Genomic DNA, 21027 nt, shown 5'->3' with positions numbered 1-21027 from the left:
GGGGAGCAGAGGAAGCAGGGAGAGGGGGGAGCAGAGGAAGCAGGGAGAGGGGGGAGCAAAGGAAGCAGTTACATCAGAAGAGGGGAGGGGGGGAAGAGAAGAAAATCAGGTTTGCAGTGCGGACAGAGTAAAAAGGAAAGGAAGCAAACCATGCAAAGATGTTTGTGTGAATATGAAAAAAGACAAAATAAAAGCCCTGGAATGAATACACAATAAAGCCATCTTTTTGAGAGAATAAAAAGAAAGTGCACATACAATTCCAAATGGAAGTAGACAGAGATAATTTAAAAGAGCATTTAAAAAATTCATGTAAATAAATAATAGACCTATCAAAAGTTTATGACAATCATGGTTTACGGTTTGGTACATGAAACTGAAATATTATTCCTTAAATGGAAATGGCTAAAATTGTTTATATTCCAAGTATCACAAATGTTGTTGGGAAGAGAGATAGATTTTTTTTTATTTTTTATTTTTTTGTTTTTATTTTTTTCTGGTAACAGGGATATTGTGAAGTATTGGGGCAGCCAAAGACATTTAATTAATAATTGTGATAAAATGTTATATATGGGGTAAAATGAGTCATGAAACAAAAAAATGTAAACTTGAATGTTATAAATGTAAAAAAAAAGGGGGCATTTATAGATGGACTGTAATGAACCTTAGGTGAGCCAAGTGTTACAAACTAGGACAAAGATAAAGATAAAGAAAGGCACGGAGAGGAGATAGAAACAGATAAAACTGCGGAAAAAGGGAAATACTAAAAAAGATAAAAAAGGAGAGGAATTAGAGACAGAACTGGACGTTAGTGACAAAGGGGGCATATGTTGGAAAATGGGAGAGGAAGAAAGACTCCTATTAGTAGAAGAGTTAAATGTAGAAGAAGGAATTCTAAAAGTATTAACATAAAAGAAAGGGAACTGACAAAGCCTTTCTTAGAAGGGAATGGTATAAGCTATTTCCTGAATTAGGAAATAGAGAAAGGAACAATTTATGTATTCTGTGAATGTAATAGTATGAAAAATTATCTTAAAAGAATAGCAGTTTTAGGATGTTGCAATGCGATGTGGATGTAATTATTTTGTAAGACATAAGGATTTCGACACAGGAAGAAAGACTACAGACCCAAATCTTTTGGATTGGAAATACTATGGAATATAGAGACTGTACAAGGCTCAGGACTAGCAATTTTATATAGAAGGGTAATTAAAATTTTGGATGTTATATTAGTAAATGGGAAGAACAACTATTATAGATGTAAGGTGGCAAGAAAAAATGCATAGAATTATTGCGCTTTAAAAAAATAAAATTGAAAATACAGAAGAGTGATTATCTAGCGTCTCTCTGCTCCTTTAAATTTGTTTTTGCAATTGGTAAGCCCCCTGAACCTCCCCAATGTGAAGGGCATGTCCCTCACCCCCCAAATGTACATATAACAACTCTGAGACTGCCATACCTTGGAGAAAATGGAATATTCTGAGGAATGGCCATCTCAGACTTGGTATATGCAAGTCAGGATTTTTGGCCATTCAGTTTCAGCATTTTGGGCTCTATAAAGTGAGTTTCAGCATTTTAAATGGTTACCCAAATAAGTCATATGCATAAAACCCAAGTGCTTCTGACCTCATAACCTGTTTTATTAAGTCAAAAAGCATTGTCTTCTGCTAACTCTATCTCTAAAACCCATCTTTGGTATTTGGTACAGCTTGCTTATGCTCGGCCATGCCCACAGGTATTTAATCGTTTTATGCACAGCAAAAGTACATTTCAGCTGTATCATGAAGAGGAGGCAAAAAACAGGGAATATACACCCAGTCTGCAAAAGAGACTGTGACTCCAGTGTGTGTTTGGCATGTACCAGAAACCCAGCTTGATGATACCCTTAAAAACTCAAATTGTCGTCAGGCTCTGTGAGAAGGCAGGTATTTCTGGCAGTGTTTGAAGATGTAGGTGATGTAGGTGAAGACAAGTAAGAACAAACATTATCATCTTGTAGCAGAAACTACAGCACAAAACCGTAAAGTAGATCATACCATCTACCTTTAAATAAGAGCCACCATTCTTAAGAACATAACATGGGTTATAGAACAAATGTGTACATATTCCAGCAATATCTCAGCTGGATGACGGATCCAGTACAACATTTATTTTCACACTGTTTCCCCTACTATATTTGTTGCATTAGATTACTTAATATAGATGAAGACCTCCTACCAATTATCTGTGATTGTAGTTTGCTGAGCAATATCAGCTTTTTGGGTCTTTACGTTTCAGGGTCTTTAATCCTCCCTTGGTAACTTTTACTTTTTTTATACTTTATTTTTTTGCTATTTTTTTATTTCTAGTTTTGAAATCAATTTCCTCTGTGACATGGATGATCGTATTGCCTTCCATTTTAACCCTCGCTTTTCTGATTTGGACATCATCTGTAACACCTTCAAATCTAATCGCTGGGGTAAGGAAGAAAGGTCGAATACATTTCACTTTGACGCAGAGGAGCCATTCCAGGTAAAACAATACTAAATAAATGAAACCTGTTCATCATACCTCCCAGCTGCTCTGTTGTTCATGTTATGTTACACTGCATGTTTCATACTGAAATATTCCCCTCTGTAGCTGTTAAGGTTGACTAATGCTCCTCTTAATATTCACACTTTAAGTGGACATTCAGATTATTAAAATATAAATTTATATAGCATTCTTTGACATTAAGCACAAGGGATATCCTACTTTTTAAGAAATATTATTCACTGAATTAACTTCTTTGCATTTTACACAGAAAACGACTACACTGTTTCAACGTACAATAGACTACTGTCACAATGTACAATAGAAAGCCTGATAAACAGGTCAGAAAGGATTTTATTTTATTTTAAATTTGTTAGCTGGAGTAAAACACCAATCCAGCATGGGACATTTTAAAGCCAGAACGTGGTTTTCAAGCCAGCCTGGAGATAAGGAAATGGAACTTGTATGACGAGGAGCTGGTGAAGCTGAAAGAAAGAGAGTCTTCAACGTTAGCAACAAAAAACCTGAAAAATGTACATCCACCAGTCCCAGCTCTAATTTTAAGGAGGGTGCTAATATTAAAATGACTTCCAAAAACAAACATACAATGTAATTTTCAAAAGTAGCAAAAATTCTCCTCACCTGCATCAGGGCTGTCAAAGCATCTTCACTGGTACACATCCCATGTGATAATCTCAGAATATGAGCTCTGAAAATGGATCTGCGTACCTTGTTATTCTGAATAATCTGTGTTTGTACAAGAAAAGAGAATCTTGCAGCAGAAAAAGGGTGGGTAATTAATATGAAAGGTCTACTGGGAAAGCTTTGTTGCATCTCAATGAACTGTGGATTGGAAAAAGGAGCCCAAGCAAAAAGGGAGTCTTTACAGCAAATAAAAGAGTGAGAAACACATTGTTTTGTGTAAAGTTGGCAACTTGTTAGTATGCAGAGTGGAATCTTCACAAGCTGATGAAGGTAGTTCAGAACTTGCATGCCATAACACTGAACAAACACTACACTACTTACATGAATTATTCTGTTTATAGCAAATGAAAATCACTCTGTGGGTGGGGCCTGGATGGGTAATTGAAAATAATACTTTGTCAAGAGTTCAGCAGTAATTACATAAGAATATTTGACTTACCTGAAAAACAGAGGGAGAAGACCATAGCTTTTTTAACTACCTGGATACATGGATTGCTAAATCTACAGGAAGGACTTTCGAATGGCACAGAAAGAACTCATAGAGCCATAGGTAAGCTTATACCCACTGCTACATCTCTATCAGGAGCTATAATAGTAAACTTTCTCTCATTTGTAGACAAGGAACTGGTTCTTAAAACAGCACGGGAAAAAAATAATAAATTTGATCACCACTATATTAGATTGGACAATGATTATTCAACAAAAAAACATTCAGTTAAGAAAAAAACATTGACCATTAGTGAAACCTGCTCAAACAAAATGGAATTAAATCTCAGATAAGTGTATTCTTATTCATGCCAGAAACATTATCTAACGAAACCAGCATATGCAAGTCCACTGAAGAAGCAACTTTCTTTGTAAAGAATAACAAATCGATACCCACTACAGATTAGATGGACTGGATTTTCTCCCACCTTGAAGAGTTCTTTTGAAAAAAACTAATGGACTGATATGAAAAAAAGAAACAAAAAAAAACTGAACTAACCACAACTTCTACCTCACAATCATCAAAGACCTTGCAAATAAAGTGAAACTGAATATGGTGACTTCATCTGCTGATGTACATTAATATGTTTTGAATCTCACTGTACAATTATAATAAAAAATGAAAAAAAAGAAAAGATGAACCATTCTCAACTACATAAACTCCTACATTACAAGAAAACAAACACAAAATGGCTGTACATGTAAATTCTCTTAAAACCAATATAAACTTACTTCCATCTACTGCCTTAAGATACGTTTAATAATTTCACTATACAAACATAACTAGCATGTTAGAATATTGAACAGAGAAGTTTTTAAATGCCTTGTTTTTTAATTGTATCACTCAAACAGAAGAGGTAAAAACTTTCACCCAAACCTACATGGTTTAACATGGAGCTTTATCTATTTATGTGCGTATTTATTTATACATTGGTTTGTTTGTTTGGAACTTTGGTTAGAGATGCTAGGTTTAGAAGAGTTTGGAGGGGCTGTGTTTTGAAAATGGAGACGAGTTGAATGTGGGAAGAGAAAGCTCAAACTTGGAATCATTTGTTGAGGGTGAGCAGATAACCATTATTCTTGGTCATGTCGTTCACAGTCAAAACTTTTCCTGCACTCGCCCCTCCCATGTTTGACTCATGTCTTACCATTAGATTGTTCCCTGTGCTTGAGTGCTCCTTGGGTGAGCAAGAGAAAGTAAACTCTGGGGACAGAAAACTCTTCCCCTTTAAATACACGTCAGTCGAGATATGTCTGTGATGCACTTACCAGCCTATACAGTATCCTAGTTGTTAATTCATAGATGATGCCCTTCCATGAGGAAAAAAATAAAAAAACATATAGAGTGTATTTCTTCTTTACTTTTGCACCACTGCTCAACTATCTTGACTTTTACAGTTTCATGTCAGTGGATAGGTTAACACATATAATACAGAACTCATGTTTATTGTCATATAATGTGGAAGTACAGAGACACTGATTCTTCATATGTAAACCTAACTTATATGTGAGAAAAACCTTTACTAACCGATTAAATAGACAAGTATATGCCCTGCTCTATTCCAGGGTAATTGGAAAGTTGGAGACTGGTGACTGCCATCACTGACGTAATGCATCTAATTTGTTATGGGGGGGCTAACTTGGAAAAACACAATTAATAGTGACACAGTTCTTCAATCTGGTGTAAACATCTTGACATCTAGCTTATAAAATACTTTCAGATCAATGTAAATATAGACGTTTGAATTGTTAATCATGAATAGTAATACAAATATAATACTGTTTTCTGTCTCTGGGCAATCAGTTACGGCAGCTGCATTGGATGCAATAGTAGTTAAACTGACTTCAGATGGTTGATACAATGCCAAAAATGAAAACATCATATAAACGAATAGTCTCTTATTGAACATGGGCAAGACGAAATGTCTCAGAATGAAATAGAATATTGAAATTCATTCCAGAGAGGAATGGGATATCAGATGGGAAAGACAGTTACAATTTTTACTGCAGGCTTTAACTAAACCAAAATATTATATTAATATGCTGTGGTTTACATTTATAAATTCAAAATGAGAATAGGTAGAAACATTACAGAACTTAAAATAAAAAACAAAGAACCACAAGACAGTTGTTCTACTTGCTAAATGATCATATAATTTTGAGAATTAAATCCATCACGTACATTATATACTGAAGAAGAGTAGTTGTATAGGTCATACTACTTGGGATCAATAAGGAACATTTTATTTTTATTTATTTATTTGAAGTTTGTTTGCCAGGATGGTCTATTGGGCCAAATGAGCCCATTTTCAATGGAGTCCTGGGGAGAAAAGCTCCATAGATACAATATCAACTATAAAAGTATAAAATAAAAGTAAAATAACATAAAATAACAGTTTGTTAAAGTGACAGAAGAGTACATATAAGCACAAGTAAATGTTAATACAACTGGAATACACAGCAGAGCAAATGCAACAATTCATATCAGTTTACAATTTTTAGTCTCTATGTTCACTAGAAAAAAAATGTTAAAATAAAGACAATAGTTAGTAGGTATGTGCAGAAGATATTAAACATAAGTGGTTATTTACAATGTGTATGTTCCCATAGGGGGGATGTGATTGTAGACTAAGGGGGTAAGGTAGTAGCTGGGGATGTTATGCAGGATGGGAACATGAGCATTCCCAGAGAGATGATAAATGTGAATGGAGGAGAGTTTTAAAGATGGGGAGGCTGCTGGTGCTGCGGATATGAGGTGGGAGGGAGTTCCAGAGACGGGCCAGGGAAAAAGAGAGTAAGAGTTTGCCTGCTGGACGGGCAGGATTGTGGAGTTCAATTAGGTTCTGAGTGCTGGTTCTTAGGGGTCTGCTAGGTTGGTGCATGGTGAAGGTTGAGGTGAGTGAGGGGCAGAGGGAGGGCTTGAAAATGAGCTTGTGAGCATGAGTTAGTTGAGTGTAGGTAAGGTAGTTGGGGAGCTCTAGCCAGTTTAGTTTGTGGAGGGCAGTACAGTGATGGGAGGAGGATCTGTGCCCAGTGGTGAATTTGGCGATTTTGTTGTAGCAGGAGGAGAGTTTTGTTTTGATAGAGGATTGTAGGTTGGTTAAGAGTGGGGCACCATAAAGGACATTTAAATGAAATCTAATAAGTAGGGAGAGAAAACAGAGGGAGAATGAGAGGTAATAAAAGGGGATAAGGAGGGTGCAGGCAGAATGCACATATAAACAAAGCTAAGGGAAGAAAGCAGAGATTAGTAAAAGAGAAAACACAAAACAATTCAATGGAATGAATCAATTCCTTTCATGGTTTTAAATGAAGGCAACTCTATTACAAATAAATGAATAGGATTACACTACTACAATTACTACAGCCATACATTGTTTGGATTTTATAGTTCCATAAATATATTTGTGTTTTCTTTTACTTAAAAAAGAGGAAGACCTAGTCTGCATTTATCCTAAACAATGTTATGAAATTGTAAAATATAACACTGTTTGGAACTGTATATACAGATGTTTGATCATTTGATGTATATTTTAAGTTAATGATACATAGTATATTAAGAGTATTAATAATTTTCCTTACTCCAAGATACATTATGTTGAACACAATGATAGTCAAAATGGCAACAAACTATTCATCATTAGTCTTACATATTTACTCTCTTAGAAATAGGAGATTGACCATATATATAAGATGAAATAGAAGATAATTCTTATAAATAAATATGAAACAATGGAAATATGTGCATGTTTACATATACTTATGTGTGTATGTGTGTGTGCGTATGTATATATATATATATATATATATATATATATATATATATATATATATATATATATATATATATATATATATATATATATATATACTTCAATTTCTAAATTTAAATAAGGGACTATTTGTACTTCTTGAAGAAACACATTACATATACAGACAAAAATAACTGCAATCCAAAAACTTAATGTAATATTATTCCAGTCCATTTTCAAAACAGAAAAAGAGTTGTCATGATACTATGGGAAAAATCTATTGTTACCTGAAATACTATATAAATATGAATATTAAAATGGGCTAAAATCTCTTATACCAATGAAATATAATAGACTATGGACTTAAGCTAATTTGTATTGGTTCCCTTGAGTGGGATTAAACTTAATCAAAACACCTAGATATTATTCTTGATAATGCCAGTGGTAACTTAATACTACAAAGTAACTTCAACTGTATATTAAATAACACATAAATTAGTGCAGAAAGATAAGCAAGACTGTTCCCTACAGCCATGTCTCTCAAAAACTGAATAGAAATTTTAAATCTAAAAGCATTTCTCCACGGGCCTCCGCTGAAAACAGGCTCTGTGGAACCTAGTCGGACTTTCCCGGTCAACAAATGTTAAAAAAAATATATATATACACTCAGCTTATCAGGAAATTAATTGCTAAATTTTACTTATAAGTTCATAGGTAGGTACTAGGCTATCAGCCCTAGGGCATATGCAAGCCTAGCCAAAAAGGTACCCTGGCTTTCGCCACCCAAGAAAATTATTTTCCTGTGCCCCTGTCAAGCAGAGCCACAGAGGTGATCCCTGGGGTGAATTTCCTATTTCCCATCCAATCATCAGGATTTTTCTTGAAGAGTACTAACGAGGAGCTTTGTTTGACATAGATAGGTAGTTTATTCCAGAGTATGGGAAGTCTCTCGGACAGGAATCTATCCCTCTGGCATGTTCTGTTTATTGTGGTGACAAGGTTTAGGTCCCTAGAGCGTGTAGCTCAGAGGGATTGGGATTTCTTTAAGTGCAGCATGTCCAACCACTCTGGGTTTGACATAGCTTTATATGTTAGGCAGAGATCGCCTCTGAGTAGGCAATATGCGACGTAGTAAAGCTGGAGTTTTTTGAGACGGTCTGCATAGGGCATCTGTTTGAGGCCAGTAATCCTCTTTGTGAGGTATTTCTGCAGCCTTTCCCATTGTTGTAGATGTCTTGTGATGTACATACCAAAAGTGGCATTGTACTCTATAATGGGTCTAATGAGTGACGAGTAGAGGGGAAAAAATGACCTCTTTTTTCCTGGATGAGAAAACTTTTGTGATGAGGTGTGCCACGTAGAAGGATTTTCTGACTACTGTGGCAATGTAATTATCAAAGGAGAGACTACTGTCCACCTGTTTCCCAAGGTCTCTTATCACACTTTTGGTATTAAGTAGATTATCACCTATGTGGTAGCTCATGGGTACAGAGTTTTTACCAAAGAGGATGACAATGCACTTTTTGGCATTGAGCTTGAGGCCATGGCTTTGACACCAGGCATCTGTCTCAGTGAGGCCCTTTTGTAGGATGTCCACATCACTAGGAGTTTCAATTATGGCTCCTAGTTTGCAGTCATCTGCAAACTTCATTAGCCAAAGACCTTCTGCGTTAGCCTGTACTTCAGAAAAGTAGATACCAAACAGGAGAGGACCCAGGACTGAACCCTGTGGTACTCCACTTGTCACTTGTCTGAAGTCAGATTTGGAGTCTGCTACTTTCACAGTGTGGGTTCTGTCAGTGAGCCATTTGGCAACCCATCTTGTGACACAGGGATTTATACCTAGTTTAATGAGTTTATCTATAATTCCAGAGTGGGGGATGGTGTCAAAAGCCTTGGCGAGATCTAGATAGGCTGTGTGAATCACCTTACCCTCGTCTACGGCTTTGGTGACTTCTTCAAAGAAGTCAAGTCAGGTTTAGGAAACATGATCTGCCTTTTACAAACCTGATCTGGGTGGGTTCCAGAGTTGGAGATTACCAATATCTTTGTTTATAAGTTCCATGATGATACGTTCCGTAGCCTTGCAGACCAGGCTCGTTAGGCTAATGAGGCGGTAGTTCCCAAGGTCCGGGGTGGGTACCCCTTTGTGGAGTGGGATAACAGTCACTGTGCACCATTCAGTGGGCACCAAGCCTGAGCTGAGGCTATGATTGAACATGGTGCTTAGGTGGGGTGCCAGTTCATTCTGTAGTTCATGTAGAATGCAGCCTGGGATGTTGTCAGGTCCCATGGATGCTGTGTTCTTGGCTTTGGAGAGTGTGGTTTTTACCTGTGCAGCCGTGATTACAGGAACTTTGCATTCTTCCGGTATAGAGATGGGCCCCTTTAGGGGTGGGGGGGGGGCAAAGTTAGCACTGAACCTATCTGCCAGGATGTTGGCAATATCAGTTGGTTCTGTATATTTAGTGTCATTGTGCTGTAACTCAGAGCAGATCTGAGTGTTGCTATTGAGATTCTTGACATAGCTATAGAATGCTTTGTGGTTGTCCCTAGAATCAGTGGCGATTTTGTTTTCATAACTAGCTTTGGAGGATTTTTATGAGGGATCTCAGCTTCTTACTGAGGCTGATCACAGAGTTCTTCCAGTCATGGGATTGTACTCATTTTTGCAACAGTTTCTTTCTTCTGTTGTAGAGTTTGTTTATGGCAGGAGACCACCAGATTGGCTTCCTTTTTTTGTAGGATAGCATCTTGATTCTATTAGGGATAGCACGATCCATGCACTCATATAAGTGCTTATAAAGTGCATTTGTGTAGGATTCAGCAGTCGTATCTCTATTGTCTGTCTGCATGGGTGTAATGAAGTTTGCCACTTCTGTCTTAAGAAGCATGAAGTTGGCTTTGGAGAAATTTTTTATGGTGGTTTCCCTAATGGAGGGTGGGGGAGGGATGTGGATGTCTAGGCTAATTAGCTTGTGGTTGGATCTGACCAATGAGGAATTGACATCTGGTGTGGAACACTGGTCACCCATGTTGGTAATGACCAGGTCTGGGACATTGCTGCCCCTGGTGGGGGTGTGGATAAGTTGATCCAAGGTGTTGGAATTTATGAATTTCAGAAAATGTTGAGCAAAAGAGTTGGTACATGAGTAGTTTTCCTAGTTAATGGTGGGGTAGTTGAAATCGCCCTTTATTAAGGTGTTGGGTTGTACCCTAATATTTTCCAGTGTATCAAGAGATGAGGAGTGGCAATCCTGGGGCACGGTGGGGGATCTGTAGCAAGTTACAATTTGGATTGCAGTCTTGCCCAGAGTTAGTTGCACTTGGATAATCTCGGATGCATTATGCTGAGCAACTAGCCTGGAGGTGTGGATATCCTTAATGAATATGGGCACGCCTCCACCTTTAGTGTTTCAGTCCAGGTTAGGTGGCCAAAAAGTGTGGTATGAATTACAGTCTGGTAATGCAGGGGTGCTCTCTGGAGCCTTGACACAGGTTTCTATCACTGCACAGATGTTGATGTTCTCCATTTTAAGGAGTGCCTCGAGTGAATGCATTTTGAGGTTTAGACTTCTAGCATTGAGTAGCATTACCCTCAGATTTTGCTTGCTTGTACCTGTTACGGTGGTGAATTTGTCATTTGAACCTTGCCTAAAGAGGCACTATAGGGGTGGCAAGAGCCTTAGCCAGTATCCGGAATCCCAAGGGTGACAGGTGCAGGCCATCTCTGGCAAAACATTGTGGTCTGTCAATCATGTCATCCCAGGCAGACAGATACTGGATCCTCTTAGAATGATACCAGAAGCTTAGCCAATTGTTGAAGTCAATCATTTTGTCCATGTACCATGGTATCATTCTGGGTGATGACAGATTGCTACTCAGGGCATTATTCATTTAATTATGGTACTCAAACTAGAATCAATAGAATATTAATCTCACAGGATATAATTACAAAACATTTGGATTTAACATAATTTCCTGTCCAATTTCTGATCATAACACTCTTGTCTTAAAACTTGAAACAATATATAAGAACCCCTCTTTTATAACTAGAATACCAGCTTATAAGACCACACAAAAATAATTTAAGCCCTGGATGCTTTCTAAAGTTTTTTTTTTTCATAAAAAACAACTACACAGATGAAGCAATTATAATTATGGTTTAGGATTCATTGCAAGCATACATATATGGTAAATCTCTATCTTGGTACAAACAAAAGTTAAAGGAATAGGAATCAGAATTAGCACACTATCGCAATTACAAAAAGCTAAAGGAAAATACATTAGCAATGATAAAGCCATAATTGTCACAACAGAAAATTTAAACAAAAAGTACTTTGAACTTCTGTCATTAAACTGCTCTAGCCATAGGAAAATTAAAAGTGACCTCATTTCCTATGTCACCAAAACACATGCAAACCTATGTAAAAGAGGTAAAATGAGGGTCTATATCACTTTGTTGAATGGGTATTCAGCAAATAGCCATTAATTGAACATCTATTTAGCGAAGCTGCTCTTCATCAAACAGTAAATTTTAAGTAGGGCAAACAAGTGGTTGTCCAACTAAGAGACTGCAAAAAAATAAATAAAATGTAAAACCTGCCAAGGTGGGGGGGGGCTGCACCCCCACACCCCCCTAACTAAATATACCAACTCCGAGATCATGCTACAGTGGGGAAAAGGGCAAATTCCAGATGGTGGCCAACCCGTGGTCTGCCCTAGTTAAAATTTGCCATTCGATGAAGAGCGGCTTTGCTAAATAGGTGTTCAATGAATGACTATTCACTGAAAAGCCATTTGACAAAATAATATAGACCCATAAAATGCAATCTAGAATTAATAAGATCTTTGAGGTAAGGAATACGAAAAAAAATACAACTTATACTGAAATTGGGGATACATTTAGGCAATACTATAGATATTTATTTCAGGAACCAAAGCATATTGACCTAAATATAAATTTAAATCTAGTTTACTCACTTTTGGAAAAGATTACTACTGAAATAAAAATAATTTTATTAAGCAATTTTTTACAAAGAACACTAATACAATCAAAGAACTCAAAGCTAACAAAGCTCCTGGTATGGATGGAACAACTTCCAAAATCTATCAGCTGTTTTCTCCAACCATTATTAAATTCTTTCACTAAACCCTCTTTGAAATGAAATAAAAAAACAAAACATTCCTCCTGGAAATATTTATTAATTATCCTAGTATTGAAAGAAAGTAAAAACCTACAATTATGTTTCTCTTATAGACCTATCTCACTCTTTAATAATGAATATAAAATTTTTATGTCAGTCTTCAGTGACAGACTAAAAGAACCTTTATTTTAAATAATTAATACAGACCAAATGGGCTTTATATATAAGAGACAGACACATGAGAGTTTCAACCTTTATAAACATCCTGAATAATAGAAACAAAGTTCTATTTGTAAATTTAGATAATGAGAAGGCCTTTGATTCCCTCATCTGGAATTACGTATTTCAAATCCTAGAGTTATCTTATTTCTCCATACAATTTATTTCTCTTCTAAATAAACATATATAAAAATAATAAAACTTATGTTAAACTAGAAGCCTTTACCTCTGAATCTATTTCACTGGCTAGAGGTACAAAGCAGGGGTGTCCCTTAGCCCTGAATTGTTTGCCTTAGCTATCTAGTTATTATTGGCCTATATTCAAAACAATTCTAAGATAATTGCTAAAGAAGCACCCAATAATTACAAGTCAAAGTTAACAATGTTTGCTGGTGACATCTTCTTAACCCTTTCAAATTCACAAAAATCAACAAAAGATTTTGAACTCACTATTAATAGATTTCAGGCCTGCTCAGGAATAAATTTAACAGTATAAAATCATATTTACTTTGAAATAAAAATATTTCAATTAAATAAAAATTAAAATAAATAAAATAAAAAACAATATTATTAGTGAACAGACTTCAACCTTAGAATGCTGAGGAATAGCTATAATGAAAACAATAGAATAAGCTAAAGCAATAAACTTTAAATGAAACCTGGAAAACATCACAAATTTACTATTAAATTTAATAAAATGATAATATCCTTTAATATAATTGGATTGTGTTGGAGATTAAATATTAAATTGAATATAGTTACATATATAATACCAAGCAGAGATTATTAATTTTGTATAGACAATTAATAAAAATAGTTATTTTTTCCAAAAATATTGTATATCATACAACCCCTAGCCCTAACTCATGATAAAGAAAAAAAAAAATAAAAGGAAATTAACAAATTATTGTTAAAATTCCTCTGGTACCAAAAAAAAAAAAAAAAAAAAAACAAACAAAAAAAAACAGAATATCCTTTTTCAGATTTAAATACTTATTGAAGGTCACTATTCTAAACTGTATACAGCCTAACTATAATTCAAATTGGAAGATATTATACTTTTCCTTTTTCGATAAAAAATAAAAGTTGATACAATAAATTATACCACAATGAATAATATAATATATGTAACTATATTCAGTTTAACATTTGATTTCCCACACAACCCAACTAAAAGAATTACATTCTAAAATATTTAAAAACACAATTATAGGTAATACAGGTCTGAAACTTTCATTTGAGTTGAGTATTCTTATAAGAATAACAAAAGATTTTTTTTGACAAAACAAATTCAACTAGAATTAACACTTAGGAAGCAAAAACTTTTATATGTTGGCAACAATGACCAAAAACACAGAGAGAACCCTCAGTGAACAAACACTGAACCAGAACAAACTTGAGGCAGCACCCGAATCCACAGCAGGGCAAATGAATAACACCAAAACAACATCCTTAAATACTCATAATGACCGTTTATTGTAAAAAATATTAAGTGCTTTTGTCCCAGTAATCAGGACTTCATCAGAACTGATATCTAAAGGCTAAGCCCATATATATATATATATATATATATATATATATATATATATATATATAGATATATACATACACACACACACACACACACACACACACACATATATATATATATATATATATATATATATATATTAGTTACAATAGGTCACACAACTTTCAACAAGTGACAAATACATTTATAAATAGTCAACAAATAACAATCTCATGCTTTGAATAGTTAATAAAAATAAATAAAGAATATTATAAAAAGCAATATGTCAACAGAAAACTAAAATAAATCAACTGCATGCATTAATAAAACACATCCTGACTTTGGCAAAAATGCTTTATTGACTTAAAAAATGAAAAGAAATCCAACACCTTCTAAATGAATATAACCTAGAGCCACAAGATAGGATGTATTTTCATGATGTTAAAACATATACAGAGCAGAAATGTCTCATAATAACACATCTCATTATAAAGATAATCTAATTTTAGTTCAACTTATTTATGAAATTACATGTAATAAACACATAACAGAGACTATCCAAACTTTATAGAATTCTTATGGCATGCAATATTAACAATAATGACAAATTTTGGAAACACATTACCCTAAGTCGTAGTACAACTCTAACTGCAGAAAATGACAGTAAGTTACTGAACTCTATCAAAAATACATCATGGCAACAGTATTAGAGAATTTTCATTTGGAAGTTTCCATACCAATCTTTCTTAACACCTAATAGAATAGCCAAATTTAATACCAACAAGCATATAGAATGTTGGATATGTTGGAAGTCTTGTAATGTAGATTGGTCATATATATATTATGATTGCATATAAAGTCCTTTGGGGGAAATAGAAGATTTTTTTAAAAGCCTTATGGTTTGACTCTTTCTCCTTAACAAAGATATTAGTTTTATTCAACATAAATAGAACAATAGAACAATGAAAGTCATTACTATGGACAATTTTGCCTGTGGCAAAAAAAAAAAAAAAAAAAACATAAGAAATGGAATAAGTCTACATCACCTCAATTTGAATATTTTTGTCATTGCTAAAATAAGTATCCATCAAACATATCAGAATAAAGGAAAACAGAATATATTACAGAACTATCCACAAGAATCTGTGGACAAAGGTTTTTGTTACCAATTGATTTATATCAGAATATTGTTAACTCCACAACATGAAAATTTATATAACTAGTTCTATAAAACTTTAGACATGTTGTTTCTTCTGTGTAATAGTTTATTTACTGAGTTTCATATTATGCACAAATATTAAATAAATATTTCAGGCATGTTTGTATGTATTGTAAATAGTTTTTAAAGTTTACTGCTTCACTTTTCAATATGTATTACTCTCCAAGAATACAAGTATTTGTAATACCATATAAATATTTCAATAAATTAAACACAATAATGAAAATCACCCTGTGCTAGAGACGTGGTAAATACTTTCTTCATAATAAAGAAAATCGTGCTACTTGTGAAATACAATGCTTGCTAGACAGTGTACTTCACTGAAAGCTGTATGTGAAAGTGTAAACTTTGCTAGTTGAGAGTCAAAGCACAAGAAAGAGTGATGTGCAAAATGTAGGAATCAAGAAACGATGACCCTTAAACAGCGCGGAGTTTTACTAGGTACTCTCTGAAACCACCTTCCCTTAGTGATCTGTTGTAAAGTGTATGAGAAGGATGAACAAAAAAAGCCTTCCTGAGTAGTGAATTGTTAATACATAACAAGCGATGTACTTTCAAAAAGAAAGATTTGTACCTTGTGATATATGGGAATTTGCTCTAGCAATAAAAAGCAGATTCCCATAGCAGTGAAAAGGGTTATTTTCAGTTGTAATTATACAAAAGACTGTCAACATTAAATGTTGTGTGTAGTGAAATTGCTTTGTCATAGCTCTAGTGATACTTTGTGAAACTGAATTTTGTGTGAGTTGATGCATCTAAAAGTTAAACCCTGTGACAGTATAAAAGGGATTCACTGCTGTGAAAGAAAACTGTGCAAACCTGGTGAATAATTCTGATAATAAAAGGTTGAATGTGCCGCTTCACAGCAAGAGGTTCTCCAGTTCAATCCTCAGCTGGGGTGCCTTCTGTGCGGAGTCTGCATGTCCTCCGTGTGGTCGTGTGGGTTTTCTCCGGGTGCTCCGGTTTCCTCCCACATCCCAAAGACATGCTGCAGGTGGATTAGGCACTCTAAATTGGCCCTAGGTGTGAGTGTGTGTGTGTGTGTGCCTTCTGTGGAAGGTTGGGCTGGCAACTCGGCACTGTAAAACTCCACTGCCAATCATGAGCGGACAGGTGATCCGCTGTGGCGACCCCTAACCGGGAAAAGCTGAAAGAAGAAGAAGAAGAATGTACTGAAAATGAGAGGCAAAGAGGTACAACAAAAGAATAACTGTGCTGAAAATAAATTTGTTTACAATCATTGAAAAGAGCAGCTGTTAGGTTCTGCTGAAATACAGCACTATGCATTTCTAAAAGAAGGGGGTGTTGACCAACACAGACTGGTTATAAACAATGCTGTGCTGTAGTGGAATATGACTTTTGCATAAAATATTCTGTAAAGACAGGAGTAAGTGGTTGTTTACAGTTGCATATTACAATTGTGCAACATGTTAAAACTTTGAGAGTGGTGACTACCTCTAAAGGTTTGAAGAGAGTTGGAATAAATAGTCCTGAATAACAGTACTTATTGTTAAAATTAGATATTGTTATTAAGATGTAAAAATGTTGGGGAAAGGTAATGGAGCCCTTTTCAGGAAATGTGGCTGTAGAACAAATGACCATTCAGCAAGAAGAGAAAGGTATAAGGCACTCACCTAGAGTTTTACAGCATTGCAAGAAAAGATGTTTTTTTGAAAATTAAAACAAAATTACAGAGAACTTTAAAGCTGTTTGACCATGTCAAACAAAAGAGCAGACTGAGAAATTGTTGCTTTAGCCAAAAGACACACAGAACATTATTTACAAGGGGAAGTGAAATAGAAGAATAAACCTGAGAGTTCTAATCAAAGAGATGGAATAAGTATAAAAGAAAGGGTTAGATTCTCTGAAAATGATGAAGATGTGGAAGGTATGAAAAAGGTCCAGAAACAAATCTGAGCAGCCTAAGGAAGGTCTGACTAAGCTAAGCCAAAAAGAAAGAGAACCAATTTTAGCATAGCTGGAAATATGGTATATAAACTGCAAAAAGAGCAAAGCAAACTGGTGTCTGAACTTCAGAGACAAAGGAGAAGACAGCTTCATTTACAGATTGACATTGTGTGTTTACAGAGCAAAAGGGAAGACATTGGGCAAGAGTGACAAACTGCTAATGAAACTCTTCTTGATTTAAAAGTAAAGTGAGTTACTAAAGGCCCAACTCTAACAGGCTGAAAATAATGACAAGAAATGTATACAAACTCTTGTTCACAACAAGTGGCCATTTCCCTAAACCATGACACTTTTATCCAGCTTATACAACAAAGGAAATCTGAAAGTATAAAAGAATGAAACCAGTTATCGTGTATAAGTGAGGAATTTAAAAATGTTGCATAAACAGTGACATAAATGTGCTTTGTTTGCATATCCTGGAGCAGAAGTAAAAATGCCACTATGTGTGAAAATCTAGAGGCAAAATAAAAATTCCAAAGGAAATTGTTGGAAGAAGCAAACAGTAAATTAAAGCAGTGCGTGCCAGCTCTTGCTTCTTATGGTGGGATGACACACAAAAAAATCATAATGCTGCAACATATCTACAAAAGGAAGTTAATTCTCTTAAGCAGAAGAAAGGCACTCATATTAAACTTCTGAGACAGAGAAGCGACTAATAAAGAGAAAAGTAGAGACATTCAGGGCTTGAAGGCTATACAAAAAATGAACAGAACTGTGCTAAAAGCTAGTGTTTTAGTGCAACAAACAGCTGTAAAGCCTAAAGCTGCATGAATAAACCGAAGTAAAACTAGCAGTCTGCAGCATCTCAGATGTTGAATATTGTTCAGGAATGGAGTCTAAATTAGAAAATTCTCCGTCTGTGCCTGATGAAAGCTATTGTCAGAAAGACCTACAAGTATCAAACTCAAAAATGAAAAGGTAGAAACAACAAGAATTGTAACTATTATGCCCTTCTGCAAGAAATGGAAAACTCACAGTGAAAGAAAACTCATCAAGTTAGTCAACAAATGAGGTGAAGCTTGTAAAACAAAATAGTGAAAGAGTCAAACAATCTGATGCGCTAAAAATTGTGCTAATTTATAAGCAAGTAGAAAATCCAGTGAAGCCATACAGTGTAATGGATGAAGTACCACAGGAAAGTCCGAATCAGAGAGTGAACGTGCAACACTGAATTCTAAGATGGAAGTAAAGACCTAAGCAGCAGAAACTTGAGCCTGAATTTAAATTCAGCGGTGGTGGTGCTGCGGTAGCGTTGTCGCCTCACAGTAAGACGCTGTCCGGTTCGACTCTCAGCTAGAGTGTCTTCTGCATGGAGACATGCGTGAATGGGCGTAGCTTCGTTGAAGGTTGTGCATCAGGGCTGGCAACCCGGTACATAAAACTCAACTGCCAATCATTAGCGGACCAGAGTTCCGCTGTGGCGACCCCTAACCGGGAAAAGCTGAAAGAAACAACAACAACTGTCACAGATAACTCCTGCTATCCTGGGCTTGTAGAAAAGTTCAACAATGGAAACTGACAATGAAAGTGTGATACAGTAGGCATGTGATGATGGGTATCATACCTTAGATCACTCCCAGAGTTCCGCTGTGGCGACCCCTAACCGGAAAATGCCAAAAGAAACAACAACTGTGACAGATAACTCCTGCTATCCTGGGCTTGTAGAAAAGTTCAACAATGGAAACTGACAATGAAAGTGTGATACAGTAGGCATGTGATGATGGGTATCATACCTTAGATCACTCCCGCCGTGAAGTTCCCAAACAACCTGATATGAACTAACATGTCAGAGCAGCCTAATAAATCTGAAGACCAGATAAACAGCCCAAAGAGCGAGCTGCACCCAGCACCACTTTCAATAACAGAAACAAGAACACAATTTTAAACAGTGCTCAAAAATGTTAACCAAGACTAGTCAGAGCCAGATCTTGGTTAAATGAGGACCTAGGCAAGGTAATAGACCAGGGCCCCCTTAAACCATACCAATATCCCACTACTTATCTTGTTTACTTCTACAATGATTGCAGAGATTTGGATTTAATTTAACACTTTTGTTTTAACTTTTACAGCCAAGACAACACCAACAACAGGGATTTGACAAACAACATAAAGTCTCACATTGGAAACACACTTGGCATGAGCAACAATAAACTTTTCTACTCTTGCTCACAGTTATAGAAGATGCATCTGGCAACCTTTTACTTGCTGGGATTTATAGTCCCATAGCATATAGCGATGCACTAATTAATGGCTATGTGAAAGGTACAGGAATTCAAAAGACACATGTTTAACAAATTTGCTAATAGCTTGGGGCAGCCTGTTGGAGTGTTACTTTTCAGTGGCAGCCCAGAAGCAACATCTGATAAAGTGTCTTGGTCACAGTCACACAGTAGACAAAGAAAGGTTGAGAGACTCAAACCCTGTACTCATAGCCTTACTCCTCTGCACTAAGTTCAGAATGTTGTATTGTAGACCAACACAATTTATTTCACACCTGTGTTCCTAACAAAAAAAAAAAACAGCTAAGCTAAAAATATATCTATAGTTAAAGATTAACACAGACTTCATGTAGTCCACTTTATTCACAAGTCAAAAATAAGCAGAAGTCAACATAATAAGGAAACCAAGGACTGTACCCAAAGAACAAGGCAAATATAATGAGGATCCTGTTTATTACAATTGATTCCTTCATTTTCACCATAAATACTGTGGGATGCTGGTACCAAATATTTACACACAGACACATGCGCACACACATTCACATGTATGCAAGTCAAGAGCTCATCCATACACTTGCACCCATGGTACCTTGCTTCTTCCAATTAATACTCCTGGAAGAAAAAAGAAAAAAAAAGAGCAGGCCTCTTTGAGCCGAACAGTTGCACACACACACACACACACACACACACACACACACACACACACACACACACACACACACACACACACACACACACACACACACACACACACACACAAAACCTGGCTTCCACCAATTAAAGATTGCATTTGTAATATCTAGGATGAAAATAAGACCACATTTTTTTTTTATCTGAACAGTTGCACACAGATTGACTTGAGCAGCTGAATGGTCACATGCAGAGCAGATGAGTAGATCCGCAAATCACCAGTCTGCTCAGCTGCTGTGTAATCTAGGGAAAAGATGAACTGTGCAGTGATTCTAATTGGGGTTTCTGTTAGTTTGTTTGATTTTTTTTTTTAATATTTTATTAGCAGGCCAGGCCCTCCAGCGAGCACTGGGTCCTAGGCAGCCACCTACGTCACCTTGTGCTGGATCTGGCCCTAAGACTAGTCTAAAGCTGAAAATTCACTGAAGTCAAGGAAGGGCCAAGTATGTCAATATATTACAAAACAAATATCTCTGCAAAGCAATGAAAATCTGACGTTCTACCTACTGGTAAAAGTCCAAAATAAATCTACTTTTCGAAATCTACTGTCACAAGAGTTAACCAAACTTCACTGGAGGAAATCATGCAAAATCTGAAAGATCTA

General features: G+C 35.8%; 1 protein-coding gene across 1 annotated transcript in view; it reads left to right on the top strand.

Annotated features, from left to right (window-relative positions):
- The window catches only part of GRIFIN (galectin-related inter-fiber protein), a 164751-nt gene that overhangs the window by 123693 nt on the left and 20031 nt on the right, over positions 1-21027 (top strand). The window contains exon 3 of the mRNA XM_044089133.1: positions 2346-2508. Coding sequence (XP_043945068.1) covers positions 2346-2508 — 163 coding nt within the window. The remainder of the gene's footprint in view (positions 1-2345; positions 2509-21027) is intronic.

Source organism: Protopterus annectens, chromosome 12.part0 (genome assembly GCF_019279795.1).
Source record: "Protopterus annectens isolate FY-2018-M chromosome 12.part0, PAN1.0, whole genome shotgun sequence".
NCBI classification, from domain to species: domain Eukaryota; kingdom Metazoa; phylum Chordata; order Ceratodontiformes; family Protopteridae; genus Protopterus; species Protopterus annectens.
The sequence above is the reverse complement of the archived record's forward strand: the minus strand, read 5'-3'. Positions and strand labels throughout refer to the sequence as shown.